Here is an 18,843-nt window from a genome sequence, read left to right on the forward strand (position 1 = left end):
AGTTTTTATTTTGTTTTTCTCTTCAGTCATTCTTCAGATATGAAACAATTTTGTAGCATATTTTGATGATTATCATTAACAACAACACTTAGCTGGCCTTAGCTGAAGAGCCTTATAATAATCTGAGCTAACTAATTGGCTAATTAATTAATCACTATTTATATAATCACAGAGAATGACAAACCCAATCAGAAAATATCCCCAGGGCTTTTAAGGCATTAACCATGAGATTTAAAGGCTCTAATAGGGGTTGTTTTCCTCCTTGCTGGGAAGTGGCCAGCTTGGCTGCTCTTACCAAAATATTTTCTAGTATCTTCTCTTTCCCATGGAGACAACTGCTACACCTTGAGTAGCAAAATGGAGCAGCATGGACTTTGTGTTCTTCCCCTGGTGTATCAAGAGCTTGCTCTCTGCTCAGTAATTATCTTACACTGTGAACTAACAAAGCGAGCACTCAAGTTAGTGTTAGGTCCATTACTATTTAGCCTGTTCTGAGTGCAAACGAATTCAGGGAATGTCTAATCCTAAATTAAAATCTAGTTTGTACATAAAAAGCTTTAAAAATTGTCCTGAGCAGAAAATCCTTACTTGGCAACAGGTCTTGTTTTAAAATATGCTTTTTAAAGAATAATAATTGATTAATATGCAGAAGACAGGTATAAATGAAAGTATGCCTCTAAACTCCTTGTTTCTAACAAAAAATGGACATGTTCACAATAACTGATGTCATCAAGAAAATAAATACATAAAAACTAAGTAAAATGCTCTGAGTAGAATATAATTTCTGGGCACAGTAACTAAAAATTAAGATTTAGCTTCTTTGTTCACTTAATACTTAACCCCTATATATCATTACAAATTTCAGAAATATTTATAACATAGCGTCATTTGGTACCTCTCACAGTCATGTTAGGAGGGGGTCCTACTGCAATTCTTGTTAATCAAAGGGTCATAAATAAGATGGAAAAAAATTCAAAATGCCAAATTCCAGATGAAAGATTGTGCCTTCTCTGCTGCATGAACACAGTGTGTCCCCAGTTAGACATTCCTTTAATTTAATTTTCTTGAGGACTGCTGGTACTTACTGAAGTTTTAGGCTTTCTTCCTTATAACCAATGAGAGCCTGAGGGGATGGCTAACATCTCGGTACATGAAACAATTTTTCTCTGTCTGAAACTAACTTGTCATGACCTTGGGTTTATTACAGGATATCCAAAATGATGCATTCCACCTGTTTTCCTTCTTATTTGATTCCTTCCCTTTAGTTATCATAACTAAGATTGCAAGTATTAAGCTTGATGGTTTCTAAATCTATATTGCCACCTCTGATGGTGTCTGAAACTCTAGATCTATTTTTTCAAATGCCTACATCTGGATGTCCTATGTTAAGTCATTAGATCTTAAACCAAACTCCTCATCTTCCTAGCACCTTTTCCTCTGCCCAATTCTGCATATGTTTATGGACACACTCAGGCTAAAACCCATGATACTGCAGCATCTGCACCTTTTTTTTTTTCTTTTTGCTCCTTCACTGAGCATGTTTCCAAGTCCTGTCAATCCTGCATGGTCTCTCCCAGTCTCCCTTTCCATCATGACTGCCACCAAGCTCTGTCCTGGCTCTGTCAGGCCAGGCTCTGTCCTAGAAGCTTTCCAGTACTTATCTCATTCAGGGCTCATCCCAATACTAAGAACAGTGTTGTTTTCCATCGGTTCTACAGATTTGCAATCTGAGAATTGGAGAGGTTTTCAGACATGTTCGGGGTTAACGAGTAAGTGTAGATGCCCAGACTGATACCCGAACACAAGGCACTGTATTCTAAAAGAAAGCTTAGACATTCAGGACAAATAGTCTGGGTTTTCTCTGCTACTTACTAGCTAGATGAGTATTGATATTGCTACGCCTCATTTTACTCATTCAGAAAATGTACAAAATATTTCCTCTTAGTGTTGTCATATTAAATGATATACTGCCTGTTAATGATTATCCCAGTGCTTAGTGTCTTCTAATATGCTAAATAAATACTATTTTAAAACATGTATAATAATTACTATGCCCATATAATTGTAATAGGCTCTTTTAGGTCTTCTCAAAAACATCTCCCTTATTCAAACAACATATTTTTCTTCAGTCCTAAATCTGATCATGTCACTGTCTGGCTTAAAATCTTCAGTGATTCAAATGGTATCCTTCTACCCAGAGAGCTCCATATTATGGCCACAACTAAATCTTCAGCATTTAGTCCCACTACTATTTCTTATTTACTTTATCATCCAACTAAGACAAGCAACTTAACATTTGTCCTGATAGTCTCAGCCAAGTCTGAGCTTGGGCTGACCTGCTGGCCAAGAATCTACTTCACCATCTTGATTTGCTAGTGTTCTGTCAAACCATCACAGAAGACTCAAATGTCACCTCCTCCAAGAAATCTCCCTAATTACTAGAAGAAGAAATATCATTTCCCTTTCTTTGTTCCCATTGCCCATAGTAATGCTGTCATGGCACATATTGTATTCTGCCTTGTAATGTTGATAATTGTGAATATGTCTTGCCTATACTACTGAAATCGAGAACCGAATATTTCACATATTTGTGTAAACTCTCTAGTGAATAATAATATACAGAGCCCATAGGTGAGAAATAAGTGATTTGAGCATTGAATTAAATTATATTAAGTTAATATATAAACTGTAAATGTTTTTAGCTGAATACCCAGTTTGGAAGAGATATTACTGGTGTATATTTTCTCACATTTTTCATTCTTATCATTTAAAAGTGTACTTTCATATAATTTTGACTTTTTTTTTTAAAGTGGAGAAAGACCCTATTTGCTTCCATAAAGGAATATTGTTTTGGAAAAATAGTTTTTCCTTCCATTGACAGAGTTAAATATATGGCCACTTGAAAGAATTCAGAAGAAAAGAAAAAACCTGGGACATTTACATTGAGACTTCAGATGAAAGAAAGATAATTATAATTAAATATACCCTGTACAGTGGCCGTCCTCCTCCGAGCATATTTGAGGACAATATTGACTCTGCCAAAATACTTATATGTAGCTTCTCTTTCCAGTCAAGTCAAATTCTACTTACAAGAAACATTTTAAATGCACCCCAATGTTCACAGCATCATTATTTACAATTGCCAAGATATGGAAGCAACCTAAATGTCCATGAACAGACAAATGGATAAAGAAGCTGTGGTATATATATATATATATATATATATATATATATATATATATATATATATATATACACATACACACAATGGAAAACTAATCAGACATAAAAAAGAACAAAATTTTGCCATTTGCAGCAACATGGATGGACTTGGAGGGTATTATGCTAACTGAAATAAGTCAGACAGAGAAAGACAAATACTGTATGATATCACTTATATGCGGAATCTAAAATATATAACAAATTAGTGAATATAACAAAAAAGAAGCAGACACAGATATAGAGAGCAAATTAGTGGTTACCAGTGGGGAGGGGAAGGAGGGGCAACATAGGGGTGGGGGAGTGGGTGGCACAAGCTATTGGGTGTAAGATCGGCTCCAGGATGTATTGTACAACATGGGGAACGTAGCCAATATTTTGTAATAACTGTAAATGGAAAATAACTTTTAAAAATTGTATAAAAAATTTAAAAAATATATCTCCCAGCTGAAAAATAAATTAATTTAAAAAACATTTCAATTGACACAGTAATTCTCTCTATGTTTATATAGAACATAGATCATTCTTATAAGTCTTTGACAGTATCTGCTTTTTCTTTTGAACCAGTTGAGTGTCTTCAAGTAGTACATAAACTTCTTGCAACTGGGCACCTAAGGAGGTTCTAAATGCAATACTTCCCTGGACATCTAAAGAATCTGAGTCAGTGTCAGGGCTGTAGTTTCACACAAGTCTTGCTGATGGGTCCTCTCTCCTTTATAGGATTATTGTTGTGACTGAGTTCCTGCTTCCAGGTCTCTGTCATGTTCTCTCTGTCAAACTCCATGTTGTCAAATTCCACCTCTTCCACTATCTTCTGTTCCTTTTTTTTTTTTTTTTTTTCAGAAAGAAGACTTATGCTCACAAACCTAATCCATTCATTCTGCTGTGAAATATCCCAATAAATGCTGACCCCCATCTGCCCGGGCCACTGCCTAGCTCTTATGCTACACTTGCTGATTGCATGCTGGCTCACTTGCTTAGAAACTGCCGAGGAGCTTTCAGATGCTGCTTGATTAACTCTGACGGGCCATCCATCCAGTTCCTGCTGCCTGGACTGTCCTGCACTGTTGACTCTATACTGGTTGATAATGTATCAAATCTGGAGTCCATCTACCACATACCAACCTTTCCTTTTAGACTCCTTTTTTTGATTGTGACTCCATTTACTCTAAGATATCATGGATTCTTTAAAAAATGTTTATTAATTTGTCAAATATAACAACTTGTTTCAGTTACAATTGTAAAATGTTAGAAAACTAATCTTCAATTGCCATTGTAGACTCTCATCGTCTCTGTTGATGCTCATAGAACCAATAACTTTCTATTTTCTTAGGTCACTTCTTTAAATAACATGAGATTTCTTTCTTTTTCTCTTCCAACCCTTACTCAAATCTATAACAAGTGTCTTATCTTTTCTTCTATGCTAGATTTCTTTCTTCCTATTCATAGTAATCTGCCTCCTGTTAAACATGGTAATTCCTACAAGTTTGAACTGGAATTTTATTTAGATATTTACATTAATAATAAAAAAAACCTTTCTCAAATATTTTCATCATATCATTTCCTTGTTTAAGAAGTTTTCAAATAGCTATTGGAACTAACCAAAACTCATTTATCTGTATTTTAAGACCCTCTATTAACTGTCTTCTTTATATCTATTAACTTAACATCTCTGTTTTAGTCATTCAATTTGCACAATTTATTACTTTTGCACTATAAATCTTTGAACCTATGATTTTCAATGCAGGAAATATAGAGTCAAATAATTGCATAAAGTCATCCAAATTAAGACACTGGTAAATTGCTTTATCTGGATCAAACCTTAATACCAGTCTACGTATAGATCCATTAAAAACACTACGTGGGGGAAGGAGTCAAACGAATTAGAGAGCTAGCCACTTATTTTGGACTTCAGGTTTATAACACAGATTTCTTTTCCCCCTATTTTTGCCTCTGACTCAAAATATACATATCACTTGTTTTGAGACAAAACTCAAAACTATCCTTAAATTGTTCTTTTTTAAAGTAGTAAGTTCAATTCTGAGACTAATTAGTTCTGCACTCACCAAACAGTTAAAAAACAGTGTAATGATTGTCAATATAATATTTTCAAATCAGGTCTAAGATTACTTATTACATATGTTGAGACATAATTAGATGTATGGGAAAAAACTGTTTCACCACCTAATTTTGGAGTTGACTCATGTACATGAAGATGATAAGTGACAGTTAAGGTCAGTGATTATTTAAGGACACAGTTTCAGCTTGGGTCATTAGGACATCTGTTGCCTTCTCATAAGAAGTTGGACTTGAGATAGCTTTTGAGATATGAGTAGATTCGAGGAAAGTATTTTAGTGAAGGCTTAGAAGCTGAGAAAAGAGGTGAACGTAAACACTATCAATCCATCGCAGAGGAACAGACAGTGGGCTAGCCTAAGAGAAACAGTGTATTGTGAGTAGTAGTAAGAATAGATGCTGAAAAGGTAAATTGAGCTGGATTACATAGGACCTTAAAATAAAGTCTGGATTTCTCAGGCAGATAATGTCTTAAATATAGTCTTATACAGAGTAGATGTCCAATGAATAAATGGAAGCATTTCTTCAAGAAATCTAAAGACGTATAAAATGCTAATAATGGTGTCTTGTTGCCAACAGAGAGAATAATGACAGGTCAACAGAATTGATGAAAGCACCAGAATTATTTATAGCATCAATAATATATTTGATTTCATTGCCAGTGTGGAAGCTTACATTCACCATCGAGAAAGAATATTTATTCTATCTTAGGGAAACTATGAAAAAAAGAACATATTTTCTCAATTCTATCAAACTTCTATGACTATTCCAAGTGTTACAACCGAGGGTAAAACATTGTTCATAGAAATCAGGTTAGTGGTCTGCAAGAAGACTTTTTAAATTAAGTTTTTAATAATCAGGATGGCCTTTTATTATCTTAATTTTCTCTAAAAAATGCATTATCACTCAACTGATAGCACTTTGGGAATAAACATTACCTACACGTAAGTAAGGCCATGATGAAAACAAGAGTTGCTTTCAAAACCAAGAAAGAGTAAATTCAAGTGTATAAGACATCACCCTCCATAGGGTGATGAAGGTCATCTTGCTAATAGAGCTTTAGATGTACAGGAAGTATTTCATGATTGCCTTGAGGACCACACAGAAATATTAACAAGTCAAAACATGACGATATTTTCTGACTTCATTCATAGCTAATATTTCACAATCTTTCAAAATACAATTAGTTTGTATTTACAAGTTTATATAAACTTGTATCTACAAGTTCCTATACATTAAATTTCTCTCATATCTTGAATTTCTAGATACACAGTGAAATTTAATTAACAGTCAGATGACAGTTACTGAAACTGAGCTTAATTTTGCTTGCCTTAGAAATGGACATATTAATTTCTGTATCAGTGGCTTTGGTCAGATGAGGGTATGATGAAATAAGATAAAGCACACAAATCTCAAAAAAAAAACACCTAGATACATTGTAGTTTAGATATGGCAGAACCATGTAGTGGAAAGAATATGGACTTTCAAGTTCAGTTGAAACACTTGCATTCTTTTCACTGCATCAAATGCTGTGACTTAAAAACACTAATTCTTTAACAGTATGACCCAGAATCTCTACCTCAAAGTGAGAAAATTGGCTCAAATAATAATATGCTGGTATATGTTTTGTCCATAGAGTGAGGTGGTGCTGCAGTCAAGGCCATGTTTGAATTGGTTGTTGATTGCTCCCAGCTATGTGCTCCCAGTCTAATCACAGGAGTGGCCTGGGGAAGGTCCAATCATGCACATAACCAAGGTTTTTCAACCCTAACCCTCCAGCTTTCCTCAATTTGTTCTATTGAGGAACAGCATACTTCTACTCTCTAATTTAGAATAATATAGAAAAATGTCACTAGCTATCCAATACCCTCGCTCTGGAAAATTTGGGGAGATTTTGAGGGAGGATGGATTTCTCCTCATCTATCAGTGTATAAAGAAATCTTACACCACCAGAAAAGGAACATGAGGATGAAGAACTGGGAGTATGCAGAGCTTTTCTACACACAGTTCAAGATTCTTTCCCACAAAATCATATTTATCCAAAAAATAATAGTCAAAAGAGAAATCAAATTCCCAAGACTAGAACTATAATTTTTATATTGAAAAACAGTATTCCCTATTGACCTATAAGTAACCCAACAAGTTATTTCAGTTCCAGTCAAGTTTCTGATATTCTTTGGTTAAGAGTTCTGAGCAAGAACCAGATACAACACCCAAAGTGGCAGAAAAGAGTATTTTCTTCAAAGTGACAGTTAACTTAGCATGGGCACGTGTGTGTGTGTATGTGTGTGTATAGAATATACAATCAGTATACATATGCACATACATACACACTATATATATCTATATATATACACACGCAACTTTTCTGATTCTTTATCTGTGTGTGGCATTGTTCCAGCCTTTGTTAAATTTCGGTTTTCTGTTATTTTGTTTGGGGTTATGTCACTCAAGAAGTCCTCAGTAATCCTTGAATATTAGATGAGTAGTGGTGAATAGCTATTTGTTTTCTATTGAGAATAAGTGATAGAGCTGAATTTGAGGCAGAGAAATTTGTTAAGAGTTATAAAGAACTTTTTCAATTCATACAGTTTATTAGACTAAAATTAGGAAACTTTTCCTTTCAGGATTTCAGGATAGGAATCACTCAGAGAACCATTTGAAGCACATGACCTTGCCTTAAGTTTTTGATTTTAAAATTAAAACTAGAATTTACATTAATTAAAAGGAATAGTAAATACAAAAAAGCATAAGTAAAAAAAAAAGAAAAATCTAGACAGAATTCAAGAGGGATCACTTAATCCCTTTACAACAATACCCAAAATAAAATATTTGGATCCCAGTCAAGTGATACTTCATTCAGTGGCTCATTAAAAACAGAGTTCACTGGTCCACATATATTTTGAAGATTTTTAAAAAGTTAACTTATTTCACTGGTTTTAATAATATTTTATTATAATGGTCATAAGGTGTTAGGATGGGGAAAAAAGCTGTTATATTGAGGTTTCATCTTTGGAGGATAAAAAGCCTAATAGCAGAAATACAAAAAAGATGACATAATCTTAACAATCTCTAGTTCCTTTATTATTCTAAGCTGTGTTCTATTATTTTTTTTATATGTTTGCTAAAATTACTTGTTCACAGAAAGAATTTAATTATATATAAAACAAGATAGGCACAAGTGAAAGTCTTGAATCAAGATGATAAAAAAGGGAATTATTCTCAGAATACCTACCCACCTTAGTAAAACATATTTGGCTTTTCCTTTATCTGATAGCAATCACGGGGTGAATTTGTTATACCGCAGCCAATTTGACCTTAGCCTAGAAGTGCTACCAGTAACACTGCTGTGTTACCCAAAATGACGTGATAATAGAGATAGTAATGGTAGCTCCTGAGGTCAAGTCCAATACCACATCCCCTATAAAACTTTTTTTTTTCATATCTATATTTACAAATGTATGAACATTTCATATAGACAAGCACTATGCTTACTTGTTATATAAAAGTCTTGGGCTGCTTCTCTATCTTATATTTTAACCACCATTGTCAAACCCAAGTAGGGCAGGAGGATCTGCCCAGTGATAGATCTTCATGACTGTATTAGTCTTACTGCTACAAACTGCAACATGTGTGGAGCAATGGAGGCTGTTCTATGGGGGGCTGGCTGGGATGGGCAAAATCTAAAAGAGGCAAGGAGATTAAGCTCAAATACTCTTTGGGATATTTTAGTTCTATGCCCCTCTGAAGCATTTTGGGGGTGGGTGAGGAATGGTTAAGGCTTAGTTTAAGTTTTACTTTTAATGCTTATTTTATCTCAAGTTTACTGCATCTTAAAGTTTTGAGTAATTAGAAGTCTAAAATATCCAAAATTCTATTTCCTCAATACCACAGAGTTAGTGAAAGAAAAATAATCAGGTGATTTATAAATGTTCTTACCTTCACATCTTTGACATTCATCCTTGTCCCTTCCTTCCCAACAAAGATGTCATCAATGTCCACAAGGATATACCTGTCCAAAGACAATGTCAGCCTCTTCCCTGACAAGAAGGAGATGGCATCTATGAAGATGAGCTTGTGCAGCCAAAAGTTCAAGTTGTTGCCGAAAAGAACTCGCTGAATTCCATCATGAAGCCCCAGATCCTGAATCACCGTCGCATAGAGTGGTTTGCTGGAGAAGGATGAAAGGGATTTTTCTGTCTGTAATTCAGTTAAAAGCACAGGCTGGTAGGTTGAATGATTATACTGGAAAATTGTCCAGTCTTCCCCAGGAAGAGGGCCTTTCTCAACCTTGGGGGCTTTGGTAATATGCAGCAAAGGAGACTGAGGGTTGACAAAACAGTCCTTTAGAGCTAGATTATTGAAAAGGTTTAATGGAAAACCTTTTAATTGTGTACTTGGTGAGCTGTTTTCATTGGCTTTATGAAAACCAATTATACTAACACTGTATTCCACACAGTATTTTTCTAAAAGCTCTCGATTCCATGAGTCCATGCTGACATACTTCAGAATATTTTCATAAATAACTAAAATATATTTCCCTTTGCCATTATCTGTTAGAGGAGGTATGTCTCCCTTGCCAGGGGCGATGACCATATGGAACTGAAATCGGCTGGACTCCAAGATAGCGATAATATCTTGACCAAGTTGAGAGTACTGGCTCTCCACAAACAGGAGGACAGTAGGATCAGTTTTCGATGTATCAATAGGTTTGACTGTCTTCAGCTCCATTGACCGATATGGTAGGATTTTAACGTCAGTACATTCTGCTGCTGCAGTGGTTTCCATAAGTGTCATTTCCTGTTTATAGCCAGAGTAGAGGAAATAGGCAGAAATGACAATGCTCACCAAGCAAAAGGTGGCTAAGAGAACAATCAATGTTCGAAAACTTCTCCGAAGCTTCACAACAAGATTCATTTTTTAAAATACTGCTTTGGAAGCTTTTTCCAAGTTCTTTTCCTAAAGTGCCATCATAAATAAAGTATGAAATGGTACAAATGCTACTTCCCACAAGTTCATGTAACCATTGCAAACCATGTAAAATGTTTGATGGGATTGCAAGCAAGTTAAAGTTGGAGGACAGTGGACTAGGAAAGTAGAAGTTGAAGAGATTTTGAATATGTCCAATACCAAAGGTTGCTGTAGAGTCCTCTAAACATTACCTGAAAAAGAGGAGAAATATAATGACTAAAACAAAAATAGTAATATAAGTATTTACGTGTATACCTATGCTGATATATAAGAAACATACATATTAAGGATAAATTTAGTATGTTAATATGCTAAAATATTAATAACCTGATGTTTACAGTCTAGATTTTACTACTTAGAATGTAGTAGATTTTTTTCATGTCTTCAAGAACATAGACCCTATTTAATTTTGCCAAAATATCCATCTATATAGAAATACTGATTGAGATCATTTTTCAAACTAGTCACCTCAAAAAAAAAAAAAGAAGGTAAGAAATAAAGTTTTAGTGTACAATGGTAAAACCATAAAACTTACGGTAAAACCATAAAGCCATAAATGGTAAAACCACCTTTTTTAAAACCATAAAACTTGCTTCTGCAAGGCTGGTAGACATTATATACATACAGAATTAGGAAATCAGGTATCCGTGTGGGGTTTGGAGCAGTGGAACATGCTTTTAAGTATCTACTTAGGTATCTGGAATTCTAAGGTGAGGGGATGATTTTGTCTCAAATACATAGTAGTTTACAGGTTTTTCCCTTTAGTAACATTCTTTTCTGAAGTCACAGGGAGACACTTGGCCTTCTTCAGCATAACAGCCGAAATAGAGAGGATTTCTCTTTCACCATTCTTAGAAGCAAAGTGAGAGAGAAGCTATGGGAGAAAGAACAAAATGGGAAGAGGATCTTAAGATCTTTTTAATGAAACAGAGGTCAGAAGCCTAGATGAGAAGAAAAATCTTGACATGTTTTTCTCAAAGCACATTCCTAAATTTGGCTGATTTCTCTAATTAGAATTAAAATTGTTTTCGATTATTACATTTTATCCAACAGTCAAGTGTTCTACTTCCCTTATCAATTTCTTTTAAAAAGAAAAAAAAAGTAGAAAAAAAGAAAAAAAATTAGAAAGAAAACTGCTTTCCCAAATTGCTTCACCACAAATGGACATAATTTTCCATTATTTTTGACTCTGATTTTTAGTGAATTCCTTCCTATACAAATTTTCTTCATTCTCCTCAAAACTGTGTTAGACTAATTATAGAATTTTCTATTTCCCAGTTTGCCAAAATAGCGTCCCTAGGAAAGTAACCAAAATAGGTTATGTTTATAATCTGTGATACATATACTTTAAGGTGTGTATTATTGATGTACTATATCATAGAGAATCAAATTAGCGTGTTTTGTAATATGAGTTGTATATTCCATCACACTGCAAATATTTTATGAGTTTCTTTTTTATTTTTTAATTTAAAGAAACTGAATAATGATTAAAAGAATATTAGATTAAATGATTAAACATAGTATTATATCGCTTTATTTTTATGTTCTGAAACATTTTTTCTACATAGTAATTTAAATTTTAGAAATCAACAATAAGTTGAAATAACATTTGTTTTTGTCTTAGATTTTGGAAAAAAAATTTAAAACAATCTCAGAAGTCCATGAGTTAAAAATTTTAAATTTCTACCAAACATTTTACTTCTTCAGATTCCAAATATATAAGTAGGCCTGAATTTTCCCCTTTGAAATAGTGAACCAATTTAAAAAATCTCTCCAGTGATTTCAAATTCACTTTAAAGGAAAATTAACTCCACATGCTAGGGACTTACTAATACACTGTTATCAAACATAATTTTTAAGATAATTATTTGCTCCCCCAAAACCTTTCAATTTTTTTAAAGTTCTCTTCCCTTTGAATACATTGAATTATTATTTTACTAAAAAGAAATAAAATACAGTGATAAAAAGGCTTAGGTTTGGTATAAAATATATAAACCAATTATGGTCTACCCTCTACTTTTATGTATGTTTGAAAATGTTCATAAAGTAAATTTTAAAATAAAAATCAAATTAAATTATATATGTAAAATAAATATTGAAAGAGATTTGGAATTTGCCAAAGAAAGTTATCCGGTCTTTATTATATTCCATCCCAGACTTCTCCAAGCTCATGTATTTGATTCAAAAATCCATTTAAGGACACATGGAATCAGTCCCACTCCCACCTCCCCCTTGCATCACCCCACAAAAGTAGAAATCTAATCCACATACTTTGGTGGTTTGTTTAGTATTTTCAGAATGCATTCAATCAGGAATTTGAAAAGAAACTAAGTGCATGCCAAGTTAATATTTGTTAAATCCTTATCTATTCTGACATCAAAAATGCGACTTTTATTTTTGAATGTACAAAGTATAAGATGTCAGTTTTGCATATTAGAACAGTTTATTCTAATATGCAATAGTGAAAAGGAAATAAAAAAGCATATGGAACTAGAATCTGCCAACCAAAAGAATAAATAAAATTTAAATGTGACATTTATTTAAAATTAATATGTTCAGAGTTAGAAGAATGATAGATGCAGATTACCACCACTGTAGATATATGTTTGACTCTGTGTTTGTGTGCGTGTATGTGTGTGTTAATCGAGTGACTTATACTTCCCATTCAATCCTCCTGTTTATTCTTCCCTAGCAAAAACTGGCCAGTGGAGGTGAGGAAGCCTGAGCAATAAAAGATAATGTAACAAGGAAATTTACTTATGTCCTATGCCTGAGATAAGAAATGATATGGTATGCCAAAGAGATATAGTATATATATTTGGGGAGGGGAAAAATTTCCCCCCTAGCCCACTTGGTTCTTTGGGGTGTTCTAACAATTAAAATGAAAAAAAAAAAAAAAAAAGACAGCAGGAGAAAAACCAAGTTAATTTCATATGTATGGAGGTCTCATAGATATAGGACTTAAGAAGTGACCAAAGCAAGCAGCTTTTAGGCAAAGAAACAATAAATTTGAGAGGAATTGACAAGACAAAGAAACTTGGGCTTGGGTACTAGTTAGTGAAGAATCTAAGCAGTTTGTTTACACAGTCTTCTCTACTCTGAATTCCCTATCTCTGGTGATAAAGATGTCTCCCTACCTCCTGCTTCAGGGAAGGTACCTTTCACATGGGAGATTTATTTCCTAATTTCTGGAGACAAAGGAGAGGTAGAGTGTTCTTCTTGCACTGGCTGTTTCTTAAGTAACTTTAATTCCAAATAATCAATATGCCACTTTGGCACATTTGGGGTGGCTACCTTGAGCCCCAACAATGTATATTGATCTCTGCCCCCAGTTCCTGGCACAGAGCTCCTAAATCCCTTGTTATTTCCTGGGTGATACGAGTGTCTTTTGTCCTAATGAGGTGATACGAGCAGGACTCTGTGGGGCTCCTGGGCTCAAAAGCCTTCCTGTGTCCCCCATTTCTTTGATTACAGGAAATAGTCTTCATTCAGCCTCCATGACCTTCCCTGAGTTCCAACCGGCAGGTTCAAGCAATGGTTCATTAGGGAAGGGAGGGGATACAAGACAAGGGAGAAACAACAGTCAAGAGAAACAATAGTGCAGCCTTGGGGCAAGGTCCTGGTTCCCCAACAAGGGATACACACAATATCTCTGAGCTGTTTGCAAATACTGAAACCCCTACCATGCGGGAGAAGTTAACGGTTAACGGTTAACTTTGATATGGTGCCCACAGGCACGTAGACCCCAGACTGGTTGGAATCAGAAGGTTGATCATGCTGACTCCCACTTACCTCACCACCAACCAATCAGAAGAATGTCCACGAGCTGATCATGCTCTCTTTGAACCACTACCATAAAACCCCTTACTCCAGGTTGGGACACACAGTTTTGAGGGTATTAGCCCACTGTGGCTCCCTTTGCCTGGCAAAGCAATAAAGCTATTCTTTTCTACTTCACCCAAAATTCTGTCTCAGAGACTTAATTCAGTACCAGGGTACAGAGGCTGGATTCAGCTTCAGAGGCAACAGTTAGTGGGTTCCTGGATGGGAGCTGGGCACCAGAAAGACCAAACAACAGTTAGAAGCTTGGAACTTTCAGCCCAGCCTTATCCTCTAGGAAGTGGAGAGGGGCTAGAAATGACTGATCACGCCAATGCAATGAAGCCTCTATAAAACCTCCCAAAGTACTGGGTTTGGAGAGCTTCCAGGTTTGGGAACACATCCACTCACTGGGAGGGTGACACACCCCCAACTCTGTGAGGACAGAGGGTCCTACTCTCAGGACTGAACCAGCCCTTGCCCTATGGATCTCTTCATCTAGTTGTTCATCTGTATCCTTTATCATATAATAAACTGGTAAAACTAAGTAGGTGTTTCCTTGAGTTCTGTGAGCTGTTTTAGCAAATAATCAAATCCAAGGTGGGGCGTCATGGGGACCTCCGATCTGTAGCCAAGTTGGACAGAGCCAGGGACCTACTACTTGTGATTGGATCTGAAGACGGGAGCAGTCTTATGGGACTGAGCCCCTAACCTATGGGGTCTGTGCTAACTCCAGTCAGTGTCAAATTTGAATTGTAGGATGCTCGGCTGGTGTCACAAAGCACTGCTTGGTGTGTGTGGGAGAACCTCACACACCTTGTGTTGGAAGTGTTATAAGTGTGATAGTAGTGCGAGAGTAAAGGAGAAACACACAGGAGGAAAAGTAGGTTTCCTATATGCCTATCTAGTACTGTGACCATTTAAAAAAAAAAAAAAAGGCAAGGCAAAGTGCAAGGAGGTAGGAACACCAACTTAAGCATCTTGGAAAGGTCAAATAAGACAATCAAGATTATTTTTAAAGCCACATGTATGTTAAATGAGTCATATAAAATTAAGAATATTCATTTAAAGATAATGGTGAAGACATTAAAATGCTGCTCCAAAAGTCTAAAAATTATGTGGCATGTGTTTTTAAGGAGTCTAGGTGATATGTTAAATTTTAATTTCACCTTAATAAAATGCATTGTGAAGGATGAACCTGAGACCAGTTAGCAACGAATTGGCACAAACAGGAGCACTTTGTCCGCTTTCCCCTTCCACCATGTCGGTCTTTTGTTACCGAATGAATGGACAAATGTGTGGATGACTGAGTAAACTGCATCTGTGAAGAACTGATATTTCCTCAAGCACCATACCAAGCAAGTTAAATAGACTTTGATCCCAATTCTGCTAAATCTGGCTTTCACATATCCTAATAAATCTATTGTTAAAAATTTGGAAAGGAGACCTTCTCATTATTTTGGCAACAATCTATCCCGAAATTCCAGTTGTGTGATCCCTGTGCAGACTTTGATGAGAAAAAAAGCAAGGCTTTTTTAGGTGCTGCTTTCCTTGTTCTCACTCTTCTTTTTCTTTTTTTTAACTTCTAATCTTCCAAGTGTGACTCATCATATCAATAGTAGTGGAATAAATAGTTCCCAGAATTTCCCTCTTTTAAGATTAGATAGTATGAAAAAATTATTGTTCTGTGTATCTGTTTTAAAATTGCTCTTTAACTTATTTCCAAACTGTGTTTATAGATTTTCTAAAATACAGTCTGCAAAGTCCATTTACCAAGGGGTCTCAATCATTGTAAACTTTTTGTAATATCTGGTAGCAGCAAAGAAATTAGTAAACAAAGCAACTGCAGGTACTAGAGTGATTTTTGGCAAGAAGGAAATTCAGAAGTAAGTCAGGGGCTAAGAATTGCAATGATTGTATGTGTGATTGTTTCTTTCTTGAATGTGAACTGATGAACTATACAGAATGTCCAAGAGGCTCTTAAAGTTCAGCTGAAATTGAAAAAAAAGAGAAAATATTTACCAGCATTTAATGAGTAGCTACTACTTGCCAGTCATTATGCTACTTTCTTTGCATTCATCATCCTGTTTAGCCATTATTAGTCTAGTTTTTAAATGAAGAAATTGAGGTTTAGAGGGTGTAGAAAAAAGACTGAGATTATACCACGAGTGATTTGTGATGCTAGAGTTCTATTTCCTCACAGTTGCACTGATGAGAAAAATTAAAATTAAGTTAGTTGAAACCAAACTCTTAGCAGTTACCGTAATTAAGTACTTTAGCCCAGATATTGGCAAGTATTATTTCAACTTTAAAAATTCAGATATTCAAAGTTAAAAATATCTAACAAAAATGCAGAAAACATCTATAAGTGAATTGGATTAGCTCAAAAGAAGCTGTGTTGTAAGTTGGGATGACATAAGAATTGCAATAATTCGACCACCTTTGACTTTTCATGATACATGCGGGGGAAAACATTTTATCAAGTATCCCATTTCTACATGCTTCATGAGATTTTTGTTTGCCCTTAGGAATATTATGAAGAATTAGCTTATATTTCATATAAATAAAGCAGTGTTTTTAATTAAAAACTGTGCTATGTACACAGTTAACCATTCATTCAAATATATTAATGGCACCTTCAATCTCTGGGGGAGAATTCCAAAATTTATAACCATATTTCAAGAGAGATACTCTTTTTTTTTTCAAATTATAGGTCAGCACCACATAAAAGAAAAGAAAATAGATGAGAATAGAAATATTGATGTACTTCATGAAGGGTAAAGGTAAATAGTGCCTTAGGAAACATGTTTGTTTGTTGTGTGTGTGTGTGTGTGTGTGTGTATTTATTTTGTTCTGGGTCCCAATGCAAGATTATTTTTTATTCTGAGTCAGGGTCAAAAGTTTTTGCGAAACACTACTCAAGAGAGCACAGATAATTCAAATCGTTTAACCTGGTTTTATAAATACTGCAGAGGTTTTAGCTGTAGATCAATGTAGTCTCCTATGATTCCAAGTGGTTCCTGAAAATATCCACTATTGACTCAACAGAACTTGAGACTAGGAATTGGTTGATAACATGTAGTTTGGTCACTTGGCGCTCCTTTCAGCTTCCAGGACACAAAGTATTGTGATATTATTCTTGGCAACAACCAAAGCTGCATATATAACTTTTTTCAAATAAAGGTGTAAAGTGATGAGTAATTGTTATATTTACTCAAAATCAAAGAAGTATACTTATTTTATGATTTTCTGCAATAAGGATATTTTCTACCCTTGTAAATAACCAGTTGACTATTACTTAACTTTTATACATTTCATATTTTCTTGATTTCAGTGACATACACTTATTTCAGTCTTCAAGTGTGCATTTTTTATCAGTACAACTCCTAAAAGTGTCATTTCAAACATAATGATAACATTACTACCACCATAGTACATTGTAACATCATATTATACTAGGTACATAGCTCTGAGCTATCAGCTGTATTCACACTTCAAAAGGCAACTCAGTAAATAGAAAAGTAAATTTCAGTTGATTTCTTTTCTCATCATTTCTTAGAGATATATATAGTGCCTATTTACCATTTTCCTAGGTCTTGTTTCCTAAAGCAGAGAAACAATATGATTTTTCAAAAAGAATCCATTTTTATTAAAATCAAACTGTAAATATCTATATATTTATCTCGTTTATCAGAAAAACATGGGAACTTTGAGAAGGAAAATACTAAATGGATATTTATTCTGCTTTGCCACATAAGATTTCTAGATAGAGTAGCAGAAATGCTATTTGTGATCAAGTGGGGTGATCTAGTAAAGTAATCATTGTGTAAAACTCTGTTTGTATTTATATTTAAAATTTCATTATTGATTTTTGCCCTTAACACTACCGAAATAATGATATCTCCAGTATGGTCCAGAATTAAATAGAATTAAACCACTTTGAAATGCCTGTATCTTTCTTAAAGATTCCTGAAATCCAGACAACTCCCTTAGAAACGTGGGATGACTTTGGATAGATTTGTGGCATCTGTCTCATTTTTGTCTAGATTTGGGGGTAATATTTACAATGGGACATTCAAAATCAAACTAGGACCAGATAAGCTGTCTAAAATTCAATTTTGGATATGCTTCTATTTTCTCCTTTAGGTAAGAAGCAAAGGCATTCATCCAACATTCATTCAACACATAAATGTATCAACCTTTATTAACAGCCTACTATTTTCCAGGTACATCTACAAATTCAGCTGTATATCATCTCATCATAAAAAAAAAAAAAAACCTACCTTATTTTGCTTTCATCTGTTCTTAATTTCTTCTCTTTATTTACTATCTATTTTTCTTTCATTTCTAGAAAGTCTTTTTTATTTTTTTAACACTGGATATAAAACTTGTGCTAATGAATTTACTGTGAAGTGTGGCCATTAATCAGCCAATCTATATGACAATATTTCCATTTCCTATCGCCATTTTATTTTCTCTCCATATAAACAATTTACACGGGAGCTGCAAAAGATGACTGAGGAAATACAATGGTATGCTTCCTTATTTAGATATAATCTTAACCATTTTCTCTCAAAAGTAGGCTGTTTTTCTATAAATTGTCTCATCTACAAAGGTGAAATGAAAAATATTTTTAAAAACTGACACTACTACTTTGTGCAAGTTATTATATAAATCTCATTACAAAAGCATGAAAAATTTGAAAATCTAGAAAAATAAAAATGAAATGAACATTGCTTAACAAAAACCTCTCATATA

At 34.5% G+C, this 18,843-nt stretch overlaps 1 protein-coding gene across 10 annotated transcripts in view; it reads right to left on the reverse strand.

Moving 5' to 3' along the window:
* The window catches only part of LOC309627547 (bifunctional heparan sulfate N-deacetylase/N-sulfotransferase 4), an 865,109-nt gene that overhangs the window by 232,930 nt on the left and 613,336 nt on the right, over positions 1-18,843 (reverse strand). For 8 of the 10 annotated variants that reach the window (XM_082389627.1, XM_082389626.1, XM_082389624.1 and 5 more), the window contains one exon: positions 9,235-10,457. In XM_082389627.1, coding sequence (XP_082245753.1) covers positions 9,235-10,212 — 978 coding nt within the window. In that variant the 5' untranslated portion in view covers positions 10,213-10,457. Of the gene's footprint in view, positions 1-9,234; positions 10,458-18,843 lie in introns of those variants that run through there. The other 2 variants (XM_082389625.1, XM_082389633.1) reach the window with 2 other exon arrangements.

This window comes from Balaenoptera borealis, assembly GCF_965194805.1.
Source record: "Balaenoptera borealis genome assembly, chromosome: 4".
NCBI classification, from domain to species: domain Eukaryota; kingdom Metazoa; phylum Chordata; class Mammalia; order Artiodactyla; family Balaenopteridae; genus Balaenoptera; species Balaenoptera borealis.